At 37.7% G+C, this 24,183-nt stretch overlaps 1 protein-coding gene and 1 long non-coding RNA gene across 15 annotated transcripts in view; one reads left to right on the top strand and one right to left on the bottom strand.

Annotated features, from left to right (window-relative positions):
• Window positions 1-24,183, top strand: part of LOC113259124 (uncharacterized) — a 104,435-nt gene that overhangs the window by 43,811 nt on the left and 36,441 nt on the right. For 4 of the 10 annotated variants that reach the window (XR_006410052.3, XR_008956455.1, XR_007188236.2 and 1 more), the window contains one exon: window positions 950-1,062. This is a non-coding gene — a long non-coding RNA (uncharacterized LOC113259124). Of the gene's footprint in view, window positions 1-949; window positions 1,063-2,407; window positions 4,176-6,615; window positions 11,464-24,183 lie in introns of those variants that run through there. The other 6 variants (XR_003317481.4, XR_008956458.1, XR_007188235.2 and 3 more) reach the window with 4 other exon arrangements.
• The window catches only part of PTPN12 (protein tyrosine phosphatase non-receptor type 12), an 85,180-nt gene continuing 71,243 nt past the window's right edge, over window positions 10,247-24,183 (bottom strand). For all 5 annotated transcript variants that reach the window (XM_026504326.4, XM_026504336.4, XM_057304509.1 and 2 more), the window contains 6 exons: window positions 20,153-21,129; window positions 15,914-15,991; window positions 14,924-14,991; window positions 13,969-13,999; window positions 11,322-11,429; window positions 10,247-11,091 (listed from right to left, as the gene is read on the bottom strand). In XM_026504326.4, the coding sequence (XP_026360111.1) occupies window positions 11,030-11,091; window positions 11,322-11,429; window positions 13,969-13,999; window positions 14,924-14,991; window positions 15,914-15,991; window positions 20,153-21,129 (1,324 nt within the window). In that variant the 3' untranslated portion in view covers window positions 10,247-11,029. The remainder of the gene's footprint in view (window positions 11,092-11,321; window positions 11,430-13,968; window positions 14,000-14,923; window positions 14,992-15,913; window positions 15,992-20,152; window positions 21,130-24,183) is intronic.

Genomic DNA, 24,183 nt, shown 5'->3' with positions numbered 1-24,183 from the left:
TTATTTTTAAGTAATCTCTACACCCAGTGTGGGGCTTGAACTCACAAAACTCTTGAGATCAAGAATCGCCTGCTCCATTAACGGAGCCAGTCAGGAACCCCTAAAACAGCTAATTTTAAATAATGTGGGAAAAAATTGCTTAGCATACTAGGGCTAAGGAGACTTGATGGAAGAGCAGTTGATTGGGCCACAAGTCAAGGCACTGATGCGTTGAGAAGTAGGAAGGTTTATGAAGAGAGTAGTGCTGCTGGACTTTGAAAGGTATACGCTTGAAGAAAGTGGTGAGGGCATTTCATGCAGGGGCTGGCTGTCTAGTGAGACCAAAAGAGCAAAGCACAGAGGTGAAAATTGCAAGGGGTATGTGGGGTAAGTATCTCTAGCTGAAGGTTAGGGTGAAAAGCCAGTGGTGGCAGATGGAGCTAGAAAGCTTGGAGCCACCTCGTGGGTCTCAAATGACACGCAAAGTCCTCCCTGCTCTCATGGTTAGTTCCCAGGGTTACTGAAGTGGACTGTTATATGAATACATAAAGCCACCTAACTCCTCATCTGCCTCCAACCCCACCGTCTTCATCCAGCAGAAAAGGACCAAAATTTTCCTGCATGTGATCTTGGACGAGTTAGTTAACCTCTCTCTGTACCCTGACTTCCTCTTCTATGAAATGGAGATTAAAGATAGTGCCCACATCATTAAATAGGTCACTCACAACAGTATGGGGATACAAAAGCATCGTATGAGTGTTTGTTAAATAAGTTATTTATCAAAAGTTCTCAAATAATTGTTTTGAGGCATAGGAAAAAAAGGAAGGATATTAGATCTGTACTAACTCCCAGCTATGAGCTTAAGACCTTTCACATTAAAAATTAGTATGTATATCATAGCCTTAATGTCATAGCTGAAAGGACTCCGAGGATTATTTTAGAGCTCATGTAAATTCTTTTCCCGCCCTAGGAGCTGCTTACAGAGTGTTATTAAATATGTGGATACATTTCGGGCACCTGACTGGCTGTTGGAATAGCATGAGACTCTTGATCTTGGGGTCATGAATTCAAGCCCCACACCAGGTATAGTTTACTTTAAAATGTGTGTGTGTGTCTGTGTGTGTGTGTGTGTGTGTCTGGTGTGCATATATATATATATATATATATATATATATATATATATATATAAGTGGGTACATTTCTATTTCCTTAAGGCTTCATTTAAAACTTTGGAAATTCCTTGGTTCTGAGCTACAGCCTTTTGACATTTTCCCTGTTCTTTACCAACTATATGTTGAGAAAAGGAAGCGAAAGGACACATGGCTATTTCATACACCTATGAACAGTGGAAAAGTGACAGTAGATAGGAAAAAAGTGGAACCCACATTAAGTATTTATAAACTTAGGACATTTTTGGTTTTCCATTGTTGTCATTGTTTCACTTAAATATTGCTGCATAATAAACCACCATAAAACATAATGGTTTCCAAACAACACTTGATTATTTCTCACAGTTCTGGGGACGAGGAGCGCTAGGTGGGATGCTTCTCTTCCACGTGGTATTGGCTGGGACTAACTCCACACAGTCTCTCATGGGTTGTGTGGTTAAGACCTTCTTTACATGCCAGCAGCAGGGCCCCAGGAGATGGGAGTAGCCTGATCTCTTAAGGTCTAGAAACAGAATCAGCCTAGAAACACATCTGCTGTGTTTTATTAGCCAAAGCAAGGTACAAGGTCAGCCTAGATACTAGAGGTAAGAAAACAGACTCCTCCTCCATGGGAGAAGCTGCAAAATATCGTGGCCATGATGTCCAGCATTCATCAGTTCTCTGGCTCTATGTTTTAAGGCTTATGAATGACATTTGACTTAAGTAACTAGCCCCTTTTCTAGTCGGTTAAACATTCTCAAACAGTGAAACCACCCACAGAAGCTTTTGGGTTGTTAGTTTCTTGAATTTTCTTGAGTGCCTTTCCTGACTTTTTGGATCCATACATTTCCTCTTGGTTTGCTTTGCTGCCCCCTTCTGGTAGAATGGGGAAAGGTTCGATGATAGTCCAACACCTACAGCCACAATAAAAGCTCTACTTGAAATCCTTTGTCAAAGAATCCCAACTTTCAAAAATCTTTGATCCTAACTTCCTAAGTGAATTCCGATGAAAGTAAAGTCTAAACATAAAACTGCTACATATGCATTTCAGTTTATTTCTGTTACAGGCAAATCGATAGTGACAGATGGAACAGTAACATTAAAATGGACAGCTCACTTTAGGTTGAAAAGATGATAAGAATACTTTGTTACGCTGATTAGCAATAGAAAATTCCCTAGAAACTGCATTTCTCTTTTCTGAAACAATGAAATGAGTATATATAAAATTTTATTTTTTAAAAAAGATTTTATTTATTTATTTATTTATTTATTTATTTGAGAGAGAATGCGAGAGAGAGGGAGAGAACCTGAGAGGATGGAGAGTCAGAGGGAGAAGCAGACTCCCTGCCGAGCAGGGAGCCCATGCGGGACTCGATACCGGGACTCCTGGATCATGACCTGAGCCGAAGGCAGTCGCTTAACCAACTGAGCCACCCAGGCACCCTAAAATTTTAATTTTTAAAAATGTTTTTCTAATGTTAACCTCAGCTAATCTCTGTATCTTTCAAATTATGACATATGTAGGATCCCTAGATCGGTATTTTAAATTTTTTGCATAGAAGCTGCATGAAAATGCTATTGTGTGCTTACTTTAAATACAATGAGAAATGCTAAATACTTAGATTTTATATTTAATATAGTATATTATTTAAATGCTTTTTCATATTTAGTATTAGAAGACGTTGGAAATATTCAAATAGGTTACATATAAGTAGGTAAAGCTAAAATTTAGAAGGCACAAAACTTTAAAATATTACAGAGGTGTAGGTGATCTGCACATTTGTGTACTTATCAAACAATCCTACTGAAGAATTTTTCAGTTGGAAAAAATATAATATTGAGGGTTGAGGTGAGCCAAATGGGTGAAGAGGGTCGATAGTACAAACTTCCAGTTATAAAATAAATAAGTCATGGATATGTAATGTACAGTGACTGTAGTTAATAATACTGTATTGCATATTTGAGAGTTGCTAAGAGAGTGGATCTTGAAAGTTCTCATTGCAAAAAAAAAAAAAGTAACTATGGAAAAAAATTACTAGTTTAAAAAAAAATAGTATTTTAAGAAATTTAGAACTGTTTTCCTGTTTCCTGCTTGGCGATTTGGGCATAATTCTGTAGTGGCTAAGACATTTTGGCAAGCACATTTTCAAGTCACAACTGCTACTTCATTAAGTCATAATAACAGTACATATGCCATGCTATCTCTAAAAACTGTAAAATGACTGGAATCTTTGGAATTCCCTTCCCCCACTAACTCAACAAAGCCCAGATTTGTTGTAGTACAGAACAGAGACACACCTCCTGGAGCTCCCGGAGCATAGCTGCTTTCCACTGGTTAAATGATCTAAATACCGGTCATTTGCACATCTTACGAGATTTGTGCCCCTTAAAGACAAATAACTGAGGAAACAGATTGCAGCAAATCTGTCAAGAAAATACAGTTTATATTCAAAACTACATCTGCTTTGCACTTTTAGCAAATATGCAAGGGCTTCTTATTGAGTGGATATGTGCCAAGATCTTAGTTTAAAGCCTTTACAATTCTCCATCTGCCGGGATGAAAATTTGAGCTTCTGGCCTTTAAGAGCTGTGTAACAAAGATCCAGTATTAGAGAATAGAGTATTTAAAAACTGAAATTAATTCACATTTCATTATTCAGAAAGCTATTAATAGAGTCTGGGGGCGCCTGGCTGGCTCAGCTGGTAGAGTGTACAACTCTTGATCTTGGGGTTGTGAGTTCAAACAGCATGTTGGACGTAGAGCTTACTTTAAAAAAAAAATTAAAAAAGGAAAGGTATTAATAGAATCTTAATTTTTGATATCCGATGTAACATCACTAAAAGCAGATATTGAGGAGAGAGATCTGTGTAAGAAAACAAAAGGAGCAAGAACTTTTCCCAAACTAGCACAATAGTGATTTAATTCAATTTAATCCTATATTTAGGATTAAACTAGAATGAGTTCATGGATTACAATCAAGAGTACCAAGTATGTATTTCAACAAAAATATTATAATCAGAATACATTTTCCAGTTCAATATAATTAAGATGGCATTCTTTTTTTTTTTTTTTTAAGATTTTTTATTTATTTATTTGACAGAGATAGCCAGCGAGAGAGGGAACACAAGCAGGGGGAGTGGGAGAGGAAGAAGCAGGCTCATAGCGGAGGAGCCTGATGTGGGGCTCGATCCCACAACGCCGGGATCACGCCCTGAGCCGAAGGCAGACGCTTAACCGCTGTGCCACCCAGGCGCCCCAAAGATGGCATTCTTGACTTGAGTTTCTCTCAAAAGCTTCAGATTGCAAATTGCAATTATTCTTTTTATTGCTCCCCTTCACATTTAGCACAGAACTGTCTTTTTTTAGTTTAACTGTGAAAAGGTCCTTAATATATACGTAAAGATGTCTTCAGAACAGAGCCGCTATTCAGTTTGGAAACCATGGATATATTCTTGGGAAAGTACTCACAGTTAGCGGATAGCTTTCTGACCACTCTGTACTTTTGAGCTGGCTCCAGGAGCAGGGACAAGTATATGAACAACCTATTATTAAGCTTCACTCCCTGGGTGTATTTATGTGGGTGCTTTAAATCACGTGTCAAGAGGTATGAAGTTTGAAAATACAAAGACTTAATAGAAGGGTGCTTGGGAATGTAAATCAGAATCAGGTGTGAACTATCTTAACATGTGCTATGGACTTGGATTCAGTTCACCTATTCAATTGACATTTATTTTCTACTCTGTCAGAACGATGTTTAAGAAAATACATACATTCAAAATTAGTTCAACTTTGTACATTTAGCGGTTTTCAAAGTGTGTGTGTGTGTGTGTGTGTGTGTGTATGCCAACATTTTCACTAAATATGATCATTTCTCTCAAGAGGCTAGGTTAGTAGAGCAGAAGGTCTAAGTACATTGATAGATAAATGGGGTACAGTATAGACACAAAGAGAAAACGGTTGATTGACTTGATATGGGAAACAGGATGAGATAAAGGGCTTAATAAAAGATATAACGCTTGAATTAGTCTTGATAGATGCATGGGGCTCACCAGAACAAGGACAAGGTAGGATGTTCAATACAGAGGGTATAGTATAAGTAAGGTCTAGTAGGGGGCTCAGGAAACTTTTTTTTCTTTTAAAGATTGTATTTATTTATTAGAGAGAGAGCACAAGTGAGGGGAGGCAGAGGGAGAAGCAGACTCCCCACTGAGCAGGGAGCCTGATGCAGAGCCTGATGCAGGGCCCGATTCCAGGACCCCAGGATCATGACCTGAGCCAAAGGCAGATGTTTAACTGAGTCAGAGGCTCAGGAAACTTTAAATACAGTTAACCCTTGGACAACAACTTTGTTAAGTTGTTTCTAGCTAATTCTAGCTCGGGAAACTTTAAATACAGTTAACCCTTATACAACAACTTTGTTGTTTCTAGCTAATTCATTATGCAAGTTAGGGCCCCCTCTGCAGCCAAATATCTGGGTATAACTTTTGACTTAACTACTAATAGCCTACTGTTGGAAGCCTTACTGATGACATAAAGCCTACTGACATATATTTTGTATGTTACATGTATTAGATACAGTATTTTTTAAAGATTATTTATTTATTTGAGAAAGAGAGAGGGAGCACAAGCAGGGGGAGGGACAGAGGGAGAAGCTGACTCCCCACTGAGCAGGGAGCCAAACACGGGGCTCAATCCCAGGACCTGAGCCAAAGGCACACACCCAACAAACTGAGCTACCCAGGCACCCCTAGGTACAGTATTCTTACAATAAAGTAAGCTAGAGAAAAGAAGATATTATTAAGAAAATCATAAACACTGGAATATTACTCAGCCATAAAAAAGAATGAGATCTTGCCATTTGCAAGGTATTATGCTAAGTGAAATAAATCAGAGAAAGACAAGTACCATATGCTTTCACTTATATGTGTAATCTAAAAAAACAAAACAAATGAATAAGGCAGAAACAGACCCATAAATAGAGAACAAACTGATGGTTGCCAGAGGGGAGAGGGATTGGGGGGATGGGTAAAATGGGTGAAGGGTTGTGGGAGGTACCGAATTCCAGTTATAGAATGAGTAAGTCATGGGGATGAAAGGTTCAGCATAGGGAGTATAGTCAAGGGTCATGTGATAGCGTTCGTTGAATGGTGAAGATGGTAACTACAACTTGTGGTGAGCACAGCATAACCGTAGAGCTGCTGAATCAGTCAGTATGTCTTGCACCTGAAACTAATGTGACATTATATGTCAACTAAATTTCAATAAAAAGTTTTAAAAAACTTTAACGAAAATCAAGGAAAATATATTTACAGTACTGTATTGCATGTACTGAAAAAAATCATATTGGGGCACCTGGGTGGTACAGGTTGGTTAAGCTTCCGACTCTTGATTTTGACTCAGGTCATGATCTCAGAATCATGAGATCAAGTCCCAAAATGGGTCTGCTAAAGTTTCTATCTGCCTCTTTCTCTGCCCCTCCCTCTGCAGGCTCCTGTGCGAGCACATGCCCACTTGCTCTCAAAAAGAAAAAAATCATGTATAAATGGACCTGTACAGTTCAAACCCTTGTTCAACATTACAACCAGAGCACAGGTATAAACAGTTGAAGGCTGTGGGGGCCAGCAGCAGACAGATCTTGGATGGGGTGTTGCGTCATCTGCTAAATTAGGCTTGATCCCGTGGGCCTGGCTTTCCAATTTCAGTATGCATCAGAATCACCTATGGTGCTTGTCTAACACACATTTTTTAAAATTTATTTTAGTAATCTCTATACCCCATGTGGGGTTCGAACTCACCACCCCAAGATCAAAAGTCGCATGCTCTTCTGACTGGGCCAGCCAGGTGCCCCTAAAACACACATTTCTTATCCCCCTTCTAATTCAGCTCCAGGGGAGGACCCTGGAGCCCGAATTTTAAGGACACGCCCTAAAAATTCTAATGCAGTAGAATTTGGGCCACAGTTTGAAGAAATAGATTTTTTAGGGAGAAAGTAACAATTAGAAGAGGTCACAAGCAGGTCAGATTGGCCTTTTGTAGTGAGGAAGCTGGATTGAAGAGATGAGTCTCGACTGCACAGTAGGCCAGACGACTAGTAAGCGTATTGGAGAAAGACGACGCCATTCACCAAGGTAGGGGATAGTGCCCATGTTTAACCTAAATCAAGTTTCAACAAATAGAAATGTGAAGACTTACAATATTACTACAAAAGTTCGCTTAAGTATCAAATTCTCCTTGGGGTTTTTGTGCTCTCATGGTTTCATTCCTGGCTGTATTAATTCCCTATTATTCATCTCTAGTCTGGACACTTATGAACTTCAAAACTACCTATGGACTGGACATCACCTCCTGGGTGCTGGAGGTGATCCCAAACTCAACATATTCAAAATTGAGATTTTCCTTTCCCAACCAGAATTCTGGGAACCAAGAGACCGTCCCTTTCCCTCATCTTCATCTCGTTATCTAAATAGGAGTAAGAACTTAATTCCCTATTTGTAAATTCAGTCTCAGAAGATAAAAACTGATATGCAGTAAACTCTTCACATTCAAGAATTTATTTAATGTTCACAGTTTCAATGACTTTAAGTGACCCCAGAGATTTAGAACAGTTATGTGATTTCCCTCAGGCAAAAATCTTAACCACAGATTCTATCCAAGGCTATTATACTTAGTTACTTAGCTAATGACTGAGGCTGACTCAGCACTGACCTGTAACTACAGCTTTATTGCTCGGTTTATGAATAGATAGAGAAAATGTCCATAAAGTAAAAAGTACTAGAGTGAAAAGTCCTATTTATGAAAAATTGCTTCCAAAGGAAAGCTGATTGTGTTATGATGGAAATGGAAATATTTAAAGGCCTTCGTAGCCTTACTATAACAAGGTAGAGGTTTTGGATAAAGAGGCACGATGAACTTGGTAATGGTTTATCTCAGATACAAATGAGCTTACCATATGCTTTACATGGAAGAAGAAAAATGAGTAACTGGTCTACCAAGTGTTCCAAGCACTATAAAAACTAACCCGTGAGAGAAAGCTAAAGCTAGGAAATGGCAGAATTTAAAATATTTTAGAGGCACCTGGGTGTTTCAGTCGGTTAAGTGTCTGCCTTCAGCTCAAGTCCTGATCCCTGGGTTCTGGGATCAAGCCCAGTGTCAGGCTCCCTGCTCAGCGGGGAGTCTGCTTCTCCCTCTCCCCCTCCCCCTGCTTGTGCTCCTGCGGGTGCTCTCTGTCAAATAAATAAAATCTTTCTTTTTTTTAAAGATTTGACAGAGAGAGCGAGAGAGCACAAACAGGGGGAGCAGTTGAAGGAGAGGGGTTAGCAGGTCCTCCGCTGAGCATCGAGCTCGATGCAGGGTTTGATCCCAGGACCCTGGGACCATGACCCGAGCCGAAGGCAGACGTTTAACCATCTGAGCCACCCAGGCGCCCCTAAATAAAATCTTAAAAAAATACATCATCCTAAAGATAGGCAATAGAATGCAAAGAAAAAGAAATCTAGAAACATACGGATCAATGGATACCTAACTGGTATCAATGGATACCTGACAAAACTGTGTAACAGTGGAGCAAGGGCATTAAATGGTGATTGATCAATGGGAAAATAAGAACATCTCCCTCATTCCCTGAACTAAATCATGTAGCCTTAGGTAAAAAAATATAAATTCCTTGAGACTAGAATAGGTAGTTCATAAAAAAAGAATGCCCGTGTGGTCGGTCACAAGCACATAAATGTGCTCAACATCATTGGTCATGAAGTAAATACATACTCAGATCATGATCAATACCACTTTGTACCCAACAGGAAGGCTAAAATGAAAGTCAAGAGCAATCCCGAGAAACACGTAACAATTAGAACAACCACTTAGGACAATTGTTGGGCAGTATCTACTAAAAGAGAATATGTATGCGTACACTGTAATCCCAAAATTCTACTCCTTGACATATAGCCAACAGATTTATGTATATATGTACACCAAATAACACATTGAAAAAAGTTCCTAGTACCCTCAGTGCAGAGTCTGCTTGGGATTCTTTCCCCCTCTCTCTCAAATAATCTTAAAAAAAATTGTTCTTAGTAGCATAATTTGTAATATTCCCAAACCAGAAATAACATAGTATCTATTAACAGCAGATTGGACACAGTGGGCTACATTTATACGATGCAGAATTCTATAGCAATGAAAAATAAGTAACTGCTACTCATATGGTAACGAACAAATCTCAGAGGTCCAAGGCGAAAGCTTCTCAGTGGCTGATCCCATTCTGTTGCTCAACCTAGATGGTAGTCACGCTCACACAGGTGTGTACGTTTTGTGATTAATATGATTTTTGCACTCTTCTGAATATATGTTATTTTTCAGTGAAAGATGTTCCAAGCAACTCTTTCCCAACAAAAAAATGTTTGTAAATGATTTTAGTACATTATACAAATCATCAAGCATGTGGAGGAGCTAAATATTTTTCTTCAGTTATACTTTATTTCAGTTTAAATTTTTTCAGGAAAATGATATGCTAAAGAAATGTATGTATCTTGTGAACGTCAAGGGTCCACTGTATTCACATTTCCTTATGACCAAGATATATGGGGAAAATGTGAGATTCTAAGAAGCGAACACGAAGACCGTTGAGCTTAAAGAAAAACTGACAAGAAATTATTTTCTCCTGAACAGTAATCTTATTCACATAAGGTCACTCTGTCTCATTTTAGTCTCGTAATTTCTTCTCCCTTTTGTATACAGAGGGAAAATACAGACGTCCATTAACTTCAATCCCTGGAGTCAGAATTCAACTTGAGACATATGGATGGGAGCTATGCTCCATTTGTGGGATGGGAAGAAACCAGTTCCCCTTTTCTAGCCTCACATCTGTTTGGATTGTATCTTAGTAGGCAATAATGAGAAGGCTGCCTAGGGCTGACTCAACCATAAATATTAGAATTAGGAGAAGTATTAGAATTGCGAAGCCATGTTTTTTTGTGAATGGTGCTCCCTATTCTTTGATTAAGAGCTTAAACCTCATTCACACTCATGACTTACAGGCTGAGCCAGCAGGAAGGTGGACACTAACTCTAATCTCCTAGGAATGAGGAATGAAAAACCAAGACAAGCAGACACTGTAAAATTGTTTTTGTTTTTTTAATGCAGGTCAAATATCCTGAAACATACATGTATTTTGATAGTCTTCTAATGCCACTTTAGTTCAAATATTAAAGTAACACACACGAGCTAAGAGAATTCAATATTGTTCCAAGGCACTTACTGAATCTCCATGACTAGATGAAAACAAGGACAATTAAGATGAACAATTAGTATATAATATAAAAATAACTTTTTGCTTACAATTTACAAAATGTATTATTATTACAATCTTTGATCTCTGATAACCTGCAATGCTGGCTGCATGAATCCAGCAATTTTAAAATTCAGAAACTATTTTCTAAAACTTCAGGGCAAATAATTTACAAATAAGGTACACAAAGATTTAGACCATGCAGAAATTTCTTACATCTTCTGTTAATAATATTTTATGACTGCAACTTTATCAAATTATATACCTACTTGCCCTGTACATATACAAAATAATGCATACATGATAAAACATTAGCAAAAGAGTAGTCCTTAAATTCAATTTATCATAAAAGTATTACTATATTAACATGTCTACAAGCAGCGTGTAACAGGTTAAGAGACATTAAGGCAATAATACTTGAAGTTACAAAATAAACCAATGTAATACTTTCCTAAGTGTAGTATAAGGCAGGTAGATGGTCCAAGCAAAAAAATACTAAGGTAACAATCTACACTGCTGTTAGTCCCACATTTTTAAGATGGAATACTATAAATCTGGCTTTCAGTGGCACTTGAATTTTCCAGTATAATTTAAAGTGTCTTTTAGCTCCCTGAATCATGTCCATTCTGAAGGTGGATCTCTTGGTCCTTTGGGTTTTCCACAGCGATTACGAAAACCTGTAATCAAAAGACCAGAGTAATTGGTCAGTGTTCAGAAATGTATTTTAATGTACTAGAAACTCTTAATTTGCTTTGGGTAGTTCATTTAAGAACCTAAATAAATCAGCACAAAGTATGGTAAACTCTGCCTTCAGGAAAGCCTGAAATGATGGCAAATAACCGTTTCTCATTCTTGCCAGCACTAACTACATAACTAAAGTTTTAAAATTATTTAGTAAACAAATTACCAATATCTGTGGCCTCTGTTGGACTTTCTGATATTTGATCTTTCTTGTTACTGAAAAGAGGCGGACATTCTGTACAAGTCTCTGTGTGAATACCTCCTGCTGGATGATCTAAAATGCAAAATAAAGCCATTGTTAACCACCATCGTTTGTAGCATCATATGTAGAACCCTTTAATTGCTTTAATGTCTATATTAAGTTAAAAGAGCAGGTTTTCTCTCTTGGGTATCATAATTTCAGAGGCCCAAATACATTTAAATGCAATGGTAATGAACACAGGAAATCATGTTAGACGTTCTTGAGGGCACTTAGAAATCTTCAGTGAGTTGTTCTGCAATGTATGGATTCTCCTTACGCTCTTTATTTAATAAATCTCAATCTTGCCATTTTATATTTCCTTAAAGTAGTTATACTATGTGCCAGTGTCCTAAGGCAATAATTGTAAGTGAAATGCCTTTATATGGAAATCAATGACAATCAAGTTTATAGTCAATTAATGGACTACTGGCTGCTGCTTTTTTTTTTTTTTTTTTTGACTACTGGCTTCTAACCATAAGTTTTTTTCCTTTGAAAGTTTTACATCACTTCAATTTTAGTTTACTTATTTAATTACCAATGCCTAAGATTAGTAACAAAAGAAATTTTGTTAAAGAAAAAATTTTGGGGGCGCCTGGGTGGCACAGCGGTTAAGCGTTTGCCTTCGACTCAGGGCGTGATCCCGGTGTTCTGGGATCGAGCCCCACATCAGGCTCCTCCGCTATGAGCCTGCTTCTTCCTCTCCCACCCCCCCTGCTTGTGTTCCCTCTCTCGCTGGCCGTCTCTCTCTGTCAAATAAATAAATAAAATCTTTAAAAAAATAAAAAATAAATAAAACTAAGCTCTACACCCAAAGTGGGGCTTGAACTCATGACCCTGAGATGAAGAGTCCCATGCCCTACCAACTGAGCCACTCAGAGACGCCTGAACAACTCTTCAAAAACCTAAAAATTATTTGATCAGCTCAAGGTCAGAACAAAAGCAAGCCGAGGCCTAGTCTAGTAGGAGAGACTGACAAGCACATTATTATTACACTGGTAAGTTTGATAGTAAAATGACGCAGAGTGCAATGGAGACAGAGAGGAGAGGCATGGCGATTAAACTAGTGGTTTCAGGGCCAACTTGTAGAAAGAAATGATGATCTAGTCAAAAGGCCTCAATTTTCTCAGTGAAGTAAAAGGTCATCTACTGAGTGAGAGTAGGACTGATGATTTCACAAGAAATTAAAGATTTATTTTTTAACTATTACTATTATTATTTTGGTGGGCAGCAAAGCAAAGTTTACTGAGGGATAGTACAAAAGCTCCTGAAGAGGGAGGGGACCCGAGAGGGTTGCCCAGCAGAAATTAAAGATTTAGAAAATTCAAGGAAAACAGAAAGGATACCAACTAGAGCATATAAGATAACTAAGCAAAGCTAAGGGCCCAACTGTGGATGAAGATCCAGAATTGTAGGCTCACTCTGTAAAGCAGAGTGATGTTCCCTAGCAGTATTCAGGAGTCTCGAGGGATAAAATAAAATGGTATGGGAGTTAGGAGCAAGTGGAGGATAATTTCAAGTACGACTAGAGTAATGGAGGACAGTGTCCAGATTGGCTAGAGAAGAGAATCCAGAAAGGAGTTAGCATATATTAAGAAATAAAGGGCCCAGGGATCCAGCAATATCAGCAGTAGTTATAGAATAAAGACTAACAATAATAGCTTGCTTCCATTTGAGTGCCTATCATGAGCACAGTGCTGATATTCCATGAATGTGATCTGATTAACTCCTCACAACAATGCTCTAGGGTAGGTGCTATTATTACCTCCGTTGCACAGAAGGGGGAAAAAGGCAACAACAACAACCAGGGCTAAGATTAGGTGACTTGGCCTAAGTCCCATAGTAAGTAAAATGGTAAAAATGAAATTCCAAACCAGGTGGGCTTGACACTAAAGCTTCTGTTCTTTTCCTTATGATACGCTGCCCCACAAAAGTAGACCAAGAGTAATAATTTATGAGAGGGAATGCAACCCCGTTAGGCAAAGATGCAGGGAGGGGGCAGTTAAAGTAGAAGGGAGGGCAAGGGCAGAGATGATGGATGAACTGGGGGAATTGTACAGGCTAGGATGTTGGATGAGCTGCTTTCGTGGTCACTGATTTATAGGAATTAATAATACCTTGATGTATTTTTACCACGATAATATAAGAAATTTGGCAAAAAAAATTTCTAACTTAGAATTACAACACTGGGCTAAGCTACATAATCTTATTGGTCTTCACGAAGGTAGAAGTACTAAAAGGAAGAATTCCAAACAACAGATTTTTAGGGACCTCATTCAATAATCAAGGTGAATTGGGGACATTTATTCAAATCACTGTCAGATCTAGATTCTAAGTGTTTTTATAAACAACAGAAAATAAAACACAGAAAAATATTTTTAAAATAATTTTTTCTCCATTAGCCTGTAACTACCAATAATAATGTTGTTACTTTCCAGATTAATAATATCTGATACAGTAATTACTTTAAAAGAATTATACTGACATAGTTCAGGCTCAGTACACCATGAGACATGCTATTTTATGGAGATTACTCTATATAATCTATAACAAAAAGAAACAAAATCTAACTTACCACATTTTTCAGTTCCAGAGGTTATCAAGCCCTAAAAGGAAGACATTTTAATAGCTATTATAATATATCCCTTTTATAACAAATAATAGAAAAATTTGGTCTGAGTATATATCCCAAGAAATCAAGATCTACTAAAACTCTCAGTGTCAAAGGGAAAGAAGTCAATGGTGCTTTCAATTAGGCTTAAAATTTTTTTAATGTTATGGTATTTTATACTGAGATCAAAAAGACAGGGGAACTACTTCTTCCTTCTAGATGGAAACTGAAAATGCAGGCGATACTACACAAAGGAACATACAACTCCATTTTGCCAGTCCTCTACCATATTCATCAAATTATGATATCATAAAACATAACATCATTAGTACAGGTTACTACTGTTTTATGTGCCAAGTAAAGTATATTATGTTTCTTAATCAACTGTAAGATGTACCCTAATTTGGGGAATATTAAAATATGGGGTAAATATGAAAAATATCAATGTTGATGAAAAATGGTATTTCCCATGACTAACATATTTAGCTACCAAATACTTCCTGAATGTGAAAGGAAACTTCTTGTGACCAGACAAACCAAAGGATGGGACTATGTACTTAGTGTTACAGTGGGAGGAACAAAATCTAAGTATTATAACCCTGAAAATGTAACTCCTGTTCTATTCACACCTCCAAAATGATTTAAAACATGGCATAATTTACAAATTTCAAAAACAGTCTTTTAGAAAAATGAAACTCTGAAGTCATGGTCCTATGTACCTCATGTTGCCCTTTCAAAAAAATTTCCTGTCTCACATTTTATATAGATTTTCATCTGAAATCTTAGCATAAGAAATGCTGATCAAAAATTATATTTAATAGTCTTAAGGTGACAGTTATTGTAACAAACTCAGATAAATTAACAAAACAAAAGAGCAAAAACACTGAGTTATAGCTACTCCAATCCCAAAAGGACTCACTTCAGGTATTTTTTGTTCAGACTGTTCCTGACTTTGAAGTTCACTCCATTCAGATCTCACAGGTGTATCTGAGAAAAATGAAATCTTACAATTAACATGTTTAATTCTTGAATTTCTTGCATTAAAGTGAGATACAAAAACAGACCCTATAGATTTTTTAGAACTATCACTTCCATAAAATATTCTCTTATCTATTAATTCAAGAAACTCCCTTTAAATTTCCTTTCTTAAAATTTAATTAAAAGAATTTAATCACCAGCGTTTATGTTATTATAAGCTCACTGTAATCTACACATGTGACAGACTTAGATGTACTCATTTAGTAGTATCGAAGTATATGGCTTCACTGTTTTTAACATTCTTGAAAGTAGTTGAAATTAATATGACATTGGTAAAATATAACTCAGATAAGATGAGGGAGGACCCCACTGAGCATGAGACACTATAAATATAGGACACTATAAATATATTAAAGCTGTTTCTATACTCTTCTTAAAGAAGAGACAGAGAAGAAATATAAGGGCTTTGAAATATGATCACTTTCTCTCAGTTCTCACTGATACTCATGTGGCCTAAAGTCTCCCTCCATTAACACCAACTGAGCTGATAACCACCTGCAACCCAATTTAAATATTTACGTATGTAAACTGGCACCCAATGAAGCAATTATTGCCTTTTCATAAATAAGTGCTATATTTAGTGAATGAAAAGACACCAACTTGCAAATACAATTATAACTGAATTTAACTAAATTTAAGTAACAGAAATGCAGCCATTTTAGCAATCTTAGCAAATAAAAAATACCATTTTCAAGTATTTAAAAAAATTAAAAGTATTTTTCATACAAGGAATTAAAAACACTGGTCAATATCAATTCAAACCTCTTCTGAATTTAATTATGCAATTCAGTACCAAATAGACTACAATTAGCCATGTTTTTTGGAGTTTATTATTACAGTATGAAGTATGAAAAGCAGAAGAGACACTCACTATGTTCACTTGCTAATACAAAAGATTCAGGAGTTCTTTCAGGTAGGGGAGGAGGTGAATCTTCACTAACGTCAACATCTATATTAAATACATAAAATTCAGACAAATTATGAACTTGTTAAAGAATATTAACTCATTAAAGAATGAATCTGTTATCTAAACAAGAAAACTTTGACATTCTATAAATCGATTCTACAAGTATCTAAGAGAACCAGTTTTTAAAAATGCAAAAAACAAACAAGAAATCCTTACTACTTGACTCGTTATCAAGAATTAATGAAGCTTAGTGAGCAAAGCGGGATGAACTCCATCACTGCTGCACAGAGAAAATGACTCTCTCCTGACTTTCCTGACACCCTGCAGACGTTAATCACTCTGCCCTGAGTGTGAACACAATCTTCAGGAGAAAGCATGGGGCCTCTCTGTTGGGCTTGCAGATGATGCTTTGAGTCCACGAAGGAAAGCTTTGGTCATTTGACTTAAGCCAGTGTTTCCCGAATTGGAATTAATTGCTTAACTCCTTTCATGAATTTTGCTGAACTACACACCACTATCTGTCCTATTTACTTTTTAAGTCCCACTCATTTTTAACTTAACTATGTCCGTTGGTCGCATTTTATTTACTTATTTTTTGGGTCATATTTTAAACAGTAATGACAAATAACAAATCTGAAGTGTTATTTTTTTAATATACCTAAAACTATTAATTTTTTTGAACATTCATCTATTTAATGCCTAAAATCTTCTGAACAGTGGCATGTGACCTGCTCTGAGAATACTGACTGAAGCCATATTAAAGCTTTTCACCAGTAAAAACAAAATTCACTCTTGGGAAAGATAATACACTAAGTGAGTATCATCGGTTAGCTTACGATATAGACCAGATTAGATCTTTTTTTTTTTTTAAGGTTTTATTTATTTATTTGACAGACAGAGCGCGCGCGCACACGCACACACAATCGGGGAGCGGCAGGCGGAGGGAGAGGGAGAAGCAGGCTTCCAGCTGAGCAGGGAGCCCGATGTGAGGCTTGATCCCAGGACCCTGGGAGCATGACCTGAGTTGAAGGCAGCCACTTAACCGACTGAGCCACCCAGGCGCCCCTGTATTAGATCTTTTGAGGTTTCATTGGAGGTAGAGAAAGAAAAATATGATATAATTCTGTATATGGACTCTCAGGAAGGATGGGGTGAAGAAAGGGAAATGTAAGAATCCTATATTATTTTGTCTGGGCCCGACAACTGTTCTCTTTAAAAAATGCACAATCTTGCAGTGATACTTTGCTATTTAACCATATCTGACAGGCTATGTATTAAAGAGACTGAAAAATCAGCAAAGCCTTTTCAATTTTCAACTAGCATGAGCCAGGTATGACTGCTCTTGTCCTTCCTACATTTATTTAACTAAAGACCCAAGAAATTAGAGCCTCTAGGTCCTGCTAAGAAAAGAATTCCAGTCCATTACTTTGTATGTCTATGGCTGGTACTAGAACTCTCTCTTGCATGTAAAGTTAAGCCACTAAAGAACAATCCACCTTATCCAGTGGTAATAACTAGAGCCACCACCATTCTTCCCCTTGCCCTTATACTACTAACAGCTCACAACTGAAGAGATGGCTGTTGGAAGAAGGATGCATAATCTTGCATTTTGGTGCCATTTCATAATTAAGTGAACAAATCAGGAAGGGCAGTCTGCTTAGTTTACATTAAATATCAGGTATCTTTCCAGAAACTCTGTACCTCTTTTTCTCATGACAATCTTTATTCTTAAAGACTTTTATTTTCTAACTGTAGCTCTTGCTTCTCAGCTCCATGTTTTTCCTTGGGTTTCTGGATCGCCTTTCCTATGTTATAAACTTCTGTTTTAGAGGTTATCCAACCAAAGACTACACATTTTACAAAGGCTTTTTTGCAAATCATACACTGAATGGGGACTTAGTATAGCCAAGTTTGAGAAATCTTTCAGGAGCCCTGAGTCAATATTAAAATCAGAATTCAGGGGTGCCTGGGTGGCTCAGTCGTTAAGCGTCTGCCTTTGGCTCAGGGCATGATCCCAGGGTCCTGGGATCGAGCCCCACATCAGGCTCCTCCTCTGGGAGCCTGCTTTTTCCTCTCCCACTCCCCCTGCTTGTGTTCCCTCTCTCGCTGGCTGTCTCTCTCTGCAAATAAATAAATAAAATCTTTAAAAATAAACAAACAAACAAACAAATATAAATCAGAATTCATAGCCAGGAATTTTTGTCAGGCAGTAACTTATGCAAAAGGTTGTTTTAGGTATCAAAACAAAATGATTCTGTGTCACTCCCTAACACGTTCTAAAACAAGCAAACAAAAACCTAATTCTTATGCCAATGGTTCATCTATAAAGTAAATAACTGAACATTAAAAATAGGACTGCTTGTAGTCAAGTTATAGCACGGAATACTTACACAGGAAAATTTTTAGTTAATACCAAACTCATTTAGCATAGTTGGAATAGGGCAAAAAGAAACCACAAATCACATTTATAGCTATCTTTGCCTTGACATACAAATAAAACGGAGAGAACAGAAGTGAGGTGGTATACAGCAGGATGACTTCAACTATCCTTACACAGCATTTTGTATTTTAAAGGAACTCCTTCTGTCACCACCAGAAGACTGGTCAGGTAGCAATAACTTTTAATGAACATATCATATCTTGCATCCTTCCTGCCCTCACACCAAATTCTATTTCTATTAATCGTTTAAAGAAATATATTTCCTAGGTGTAAGATACATGCCTGATATGCTACAAAAGCCTAAAAATTTCTTTTCGACTCATTTTCTTGCGTAGTTATGACTTGGCAGTTATTTTTCAAACTCTGAAGCGGAGGAAGAAAAAATTACTAACAATTTTAAATTATGGCAAACTGGTGAAGTAATATTTATGGTGGTAATCATTATCTTCTGAAGACCCAGAAGAGGGGCACCTGGGTGGCTCAGTCGGTTAAGTGCCCGACCCTTGGCTTCAGCTCGGGTCATGATCTCAGAGTCCTGAAATCGAGCCCTGCCTTGGGCTCTGTGCTCAGCACGGTCTGCTTGTCCCTCTCCCACTGCTTCCCCTCACCCCCTGCTCTCTCTCTCTGGAATAAATACATAAAATCTTACACACACACACACACACACACACACACACAGAAGAATCAAGACTACAGAGAGTCCTGTACATTTAAGATACTACCTTAGATTCTCACTTACTCTACCAGATACAGTCGCGAGATTAAAAAACAAAGTATACGTGAGTTGGGGAAAATAAAGGCACCATAGTGTGGGTGGTACTTATTAGGTCAGAAATAGAAAAAGAAAGTTACCTTTCAAGTTCACAGTACTTATTTTGCCTGCACTTTGTAAATACCAGCCTATAGAAGTTAAGACCAAAGTTCACTGACAAGTAAATGACCACTGATAATCAATCTACCCGTAATAGCTTTTGTGTTTATTACATTTGCTCTCAACTTTATGGCCTGTTTAAGAAGGCAGCCAGGATTATTTTAGTAGATCAAAGATGAGTTTCAAAAACCAATAATACATCTTGGGAACCAAGTGCACATATCACCTTGAAAACCTAAGACAGTTTTAAAAAGAGAGTCATTAATTAAATAACAGTATCAATGACTTAGATAAGGAGGATATAACACATTCACTACTGACTGAATTAAATTTCCTATATTCTGCTGAGTAGTTGCAATTTTGCTTCTTGGCTAATCTCAGAGTTGAAAGTAGCTTCATTTCCAAGTATTTTGTGAAGAGAATTTTTTTAAAAGGCATTCTCTAGTTAAGCATAAAAAGATGATGAACCAGTACTTGTGATAAAGGCGGATGAAATTATACGGCCCATCAAGCCATTCTACATTATTTGCGTCACTGTTACTTTAAGCAATTCTATCTTCCCTACATTATTTCTAATTATTCAGTCAGCTAAATTTTTGACCCACATAAAATACTAAAAACTATAACACCGGAGGGAGGGGGGAAGCACAAAAATTTTCACTTACAACAACTGAAATACCTGGGAAACACGAAACCTAGTAATGCAATTAACCAAATTAAGGTAACAATAAATAAAAGCTTACTTTAAAAAAGTATGTAAAATAATGAAATTCTGCTGTAGATGCTAGAGTGAAATGTGAAATAAAACATAATGAATTAATATAGATAAGTGCTTAAAACAGTGACTGGCACACAGTAAAAATATTTAAGTGTTAGATACTGTTATTATTACCTTTTTCAGCACCTGAATGTATTGTTCCTGCTATATCATGTCTAGCAATGGACATTGGCAATACTTTCCTTGTAGAAATGCCTTCAGTACTAGTGGCAGCAGAAACTGTGGCACTTGCTGTTGAAATATTCGTCTTATTCGTGGTCACAGCACCATCAGAGTTCCTTTCATCAGAGTCTGAGTCATCAGAGTGAAGAGGATTAGTGAAACTGAGGGGTGCTCTGAATAGAGGCGAACTGTTATGATGATCTGTAAGATCATGGGTTTCAACTGGTGTTGTGGGGCTTGGTGTTAGACTCACAGTTTTCACTGCTTGACAGTGGCTATCTGAGGGTTTGCCTTCAGATGAATCAGGCCTGGGTAGGGTATTTTCAGGTCCGTGAAATGACCACGTTACATGTCCTTTCTCATCAAGAGGCAAGCGGTCTGGCCTTGGAGGTGTGCCTGAATTCTTCTGTGATTCTTCTGGTGGGATAAGTGGAACTTTATTTGACTGTGTTGCACTGCAGTCCACACAAGAGTTCTGAGAAACACCATCAACTTTTAGATCCCCTGAATTCAATTCCTGTGACTTAGAGATTTTATCACTTACACAAGGTGGAGTCGATTTAATTTTAATGGCATGTCCCCTATTCAAAAGTGTGTTCCCATCAAAACTTTTTGGTCCCTCTTGGAGGGGGACCTTCTTAATCTCAAAACTTAAATTTCGCTCCAATTTTTTATCCATCTGTTCAACAGTTGATTCATTTTTCCCTGGAAGTTCTGCTGATTTGTTATAGTTTCTGTTGAGGTCTGTTGAATGTTGTTCTGATGAAACCATGTGCAACACTGGCTTTGGATGGTATCTGTCATTGTCCTGCCACACAGTAGTGACTGTTGGAAAAGCTGAAGGGGGAGAGGGTGTCAAGATGGGTGGCACTGGATGAGGTTCTGGTGGCTGAAGTATTTCTTCCTTGGCATCCCCTTCTACAAGGCAACTGAAAAACATTAGGAAAAGGGCATCATAAGAATGTTCATCCTTTTATAAATAATTATAAACTGTCAAACAAAATTTAATGTTTAATAAGGAAATACATTTACAAATATAAGAATTTTAATGAAAAACAGCAGTCTCCTCCCTTCAGCTATCCAGAGACATGAACTTTCAGCTTTCTTAAATAGCTGCTTCTGAGATTCATCTCCACTATTTCAAAATGCATAAACTGCTATTTCTTGATCTACTTCATCACACATTCTCCACTGTCTTCCTACTATGTATCTTTTCTCTCTTCTCAATACTGTTCTATTGTAACTTTAAGCTAGTTCATCTTATTTTTTTGGTTTTGTTCTAAAGATTTTATTTATTCATTTGAGAGAGAGAGAGAGACAGATCACAAGCAGGGGGAGAGGCTGAGGCAGAGGGAGAAGCAGACTCCCCGCTGAGCAGAGAGCCCGATGCGGGACTCAATCCCAGGACCCTGAGATCGTGACCCGAGCTGAAGGCAGACGCTTAACTGACCGACCCACCCAGGCGCCCCTAGCTAGTTCAATCTTACGACTATAGATATTATTCTTACAAATGACACCATGATTTCCTATACAATTTCTTGTTTTTCTCTAAAATTGTCTTGGGTTTCAGATGGTCTCTATGTATCACCAGTAATTCAGCCATTCTTCGAACTTTCTTGCAGATTTGTACACCTCCTCTCAATTGGTCAATCAAGCACACTAGGTAATTATTAATACCACAGATGTTCCTCTTAGATCCTTGGGCCTCGTGCTCCAGTGTGTACCACTGACTACCTAGGCCATCGCAGAGATGACGTTCTCTCCTGTGTCACTCTCTCCTGTTTTCCAGGTCCCATCTTACTTTTTCTAGTTACACTTCCTTGTTTTCCTTTCTATCGCCTCAGTTGCTTAAGAATTATATATAGGAGGCAGGTGCCTGAGTTAGTTAGGTGTCTGCCTTTGGCTCAGGTCATGATCTCAGGGTCCTCGGATCAAGCCCCACATCGGGCTCCCTGCTCAACAGGGAGTCTGCTTCTCCCTCTGCTCCTCCCCACCCCGGCTCACGCTCTCTCTCAAATAAAGAAAATCTTTAGGGAAAAAAAGAATGGAAAATTAAAAATGACTGGAAGATGTCTACATATATATAAGGGGGAGGGCTTGAGACTTGTGGCTTAGTGGTCATCTAACTGGATGGTGACGGAGTACAGCCCTTGCAAATCACTGGTGGGCCACAACCATGAATAAGTATACATTTCATCTCTTGGGTTGGTTAGTTTTTCAAGAGGGAGATTCTGTCTCCCACCACCTATCTGGGAGCAAGGGAGTTGGAGTATCTGACCATTCAGCATACAAATGCCTATTTTCAGTAAGGCACTACAAACCCACCATCATTTGGACCTGATGTCCTTGAATCCAGAGACTCCTGGGTTCAACTACTCCAGAGCAAATCCTTCCTGTGTGCCCAAATGTGGGAGAGGCAGTCATTTGCTCAATTTAATGTAAGGAATCTGGTGTCATGAACTCATTAATATTCTAAATAGTATTTAGAGTACTTAGGTACTCTCCTTGTTTTTAGTCCCATCCTATACACCAGGCTTAAGGAGGACTTCCAATTTCTGAGGTTTTCTGGGGGTTCTTTGGAAAATCATGTTGCTTCTTTTTGGCTTCCCCCACCTACATGAAAGCAAGTTTTAGCTTTCTCTGTTAAGTCCCTTTTCACTAGCCGACGTGCTTTCCACTTTACACAATTTTGTTGACATATCTGATGTTATCCCCTCTCCAATTTTGTTTTTTAATCTTTATATTTCTTCACTACAATTTTAGGAAGTTTAGGGAGGGACCAGAGTTAAATGTGTTCAAGCAGCCTTATTTAACCACTAATCTTTTTTTAAAGACTTATTAGAGAGAGCACGTGTGCATGTGTACACGTGTGGGTGAGAAGGGCTAGAGGGAGAGAAAGAATCTCAAGCTGACTCCCTACTCAGTTTGCAACCTGACACAGGACTTGATCCCACAACCCATGAGATCATGACCTGAGATGAGATCAAGAGTCAGACGCTCAACTGACTGAGCCACTCAGGCGCCCCTTAACCAATAATTTTCTAAGTGCTTTTGGACGCAGTCTGTGCAGGATGCTGACATTTAAAGAATAAATACATTTTCAGCTACTCGCATTTTTAAAAACAGCTTTACTGAGGTATAGTTGAGATACAAAAACCAATATATTTAATCTATAAATTTGATGAGTTTGTCAATGTGCATATACCCATGAAATTATCACCACAATCAAGGTAATAAGCATATATCCATCACCCCCAAAAGTTTCCTTGTGTCCCTTTGTGGGTTTTTGTGGCTACTTAAATGTGATTGGTAATTACACTAACAGATTTTTTTTCCCCTTATCCTTCCTTGATTTAAGGTTGGAACAAGGCTTAAAACACTTAAACAGCACTTACTATAAGCCCAGCCACAAAAAAATACATGCAACATATGGATTTTCCACTGCAGTGTTCAACACTCATTTTTTGCTAGATATTCTGATGTAAAAAAATTCCACTGAATAGATATGATATGACTTGCATAATTCTCACTGTAAATATTGGTTTTAATATAATCTATTTTGAGAAAGACATATTTTTCCTTTAAACAAAGCAAATTATTCAGGACCTACCACATAGTAGGCATTGTACCAGTGCCAGAAGAGGACAGAACAATGAACACAACAGTTTGGAGAAATAGTGAAAAATAAGGCTAAAAAGGTAGACTGAAGCTATACTCTGAAGGCCCAGAATTTCACACAAAAACATTTGGACTTTATAATAAAGAAAATTTACATTTATTTGACCAAGTCTTAAGATGAGTGACTCTATATTTTTTTTCAAATTGATGTTATTTAAAATCAGAAAATTACTTTTCTTAAAATAATTTAGGCTGGATTCCATATGGGGTGGAAAGAGTATAGGAGTAAAGGAAATGACAACCAAAAAATTAGAACATAACTCTTTAAAAACAAAAACCTTCATTACTCTGCTTTCTTCTAGGAA

The sequence above is a fragment of the Ursus arctos genome, unplaced genomic scaffold, assembly GCF_023065955.2.
Source record: "Ursus arctos isolate Adak ecotype North America unplaced genomic scaffold, UrsArc2.0 scaffold_3, whole genome shotgun sequence".
Classification (NCBI taxonomy): domain Eukaryota; kingdom Metazoa; phylum Chordata; class Mammalia; order Carnivora; family Ursidae; genus Ursus; species Ursus arctos.
Note: the sequence above shows the minus strand (reverse complement) of the source record. Positions and strands in the feature narration are given on the sequence as shown.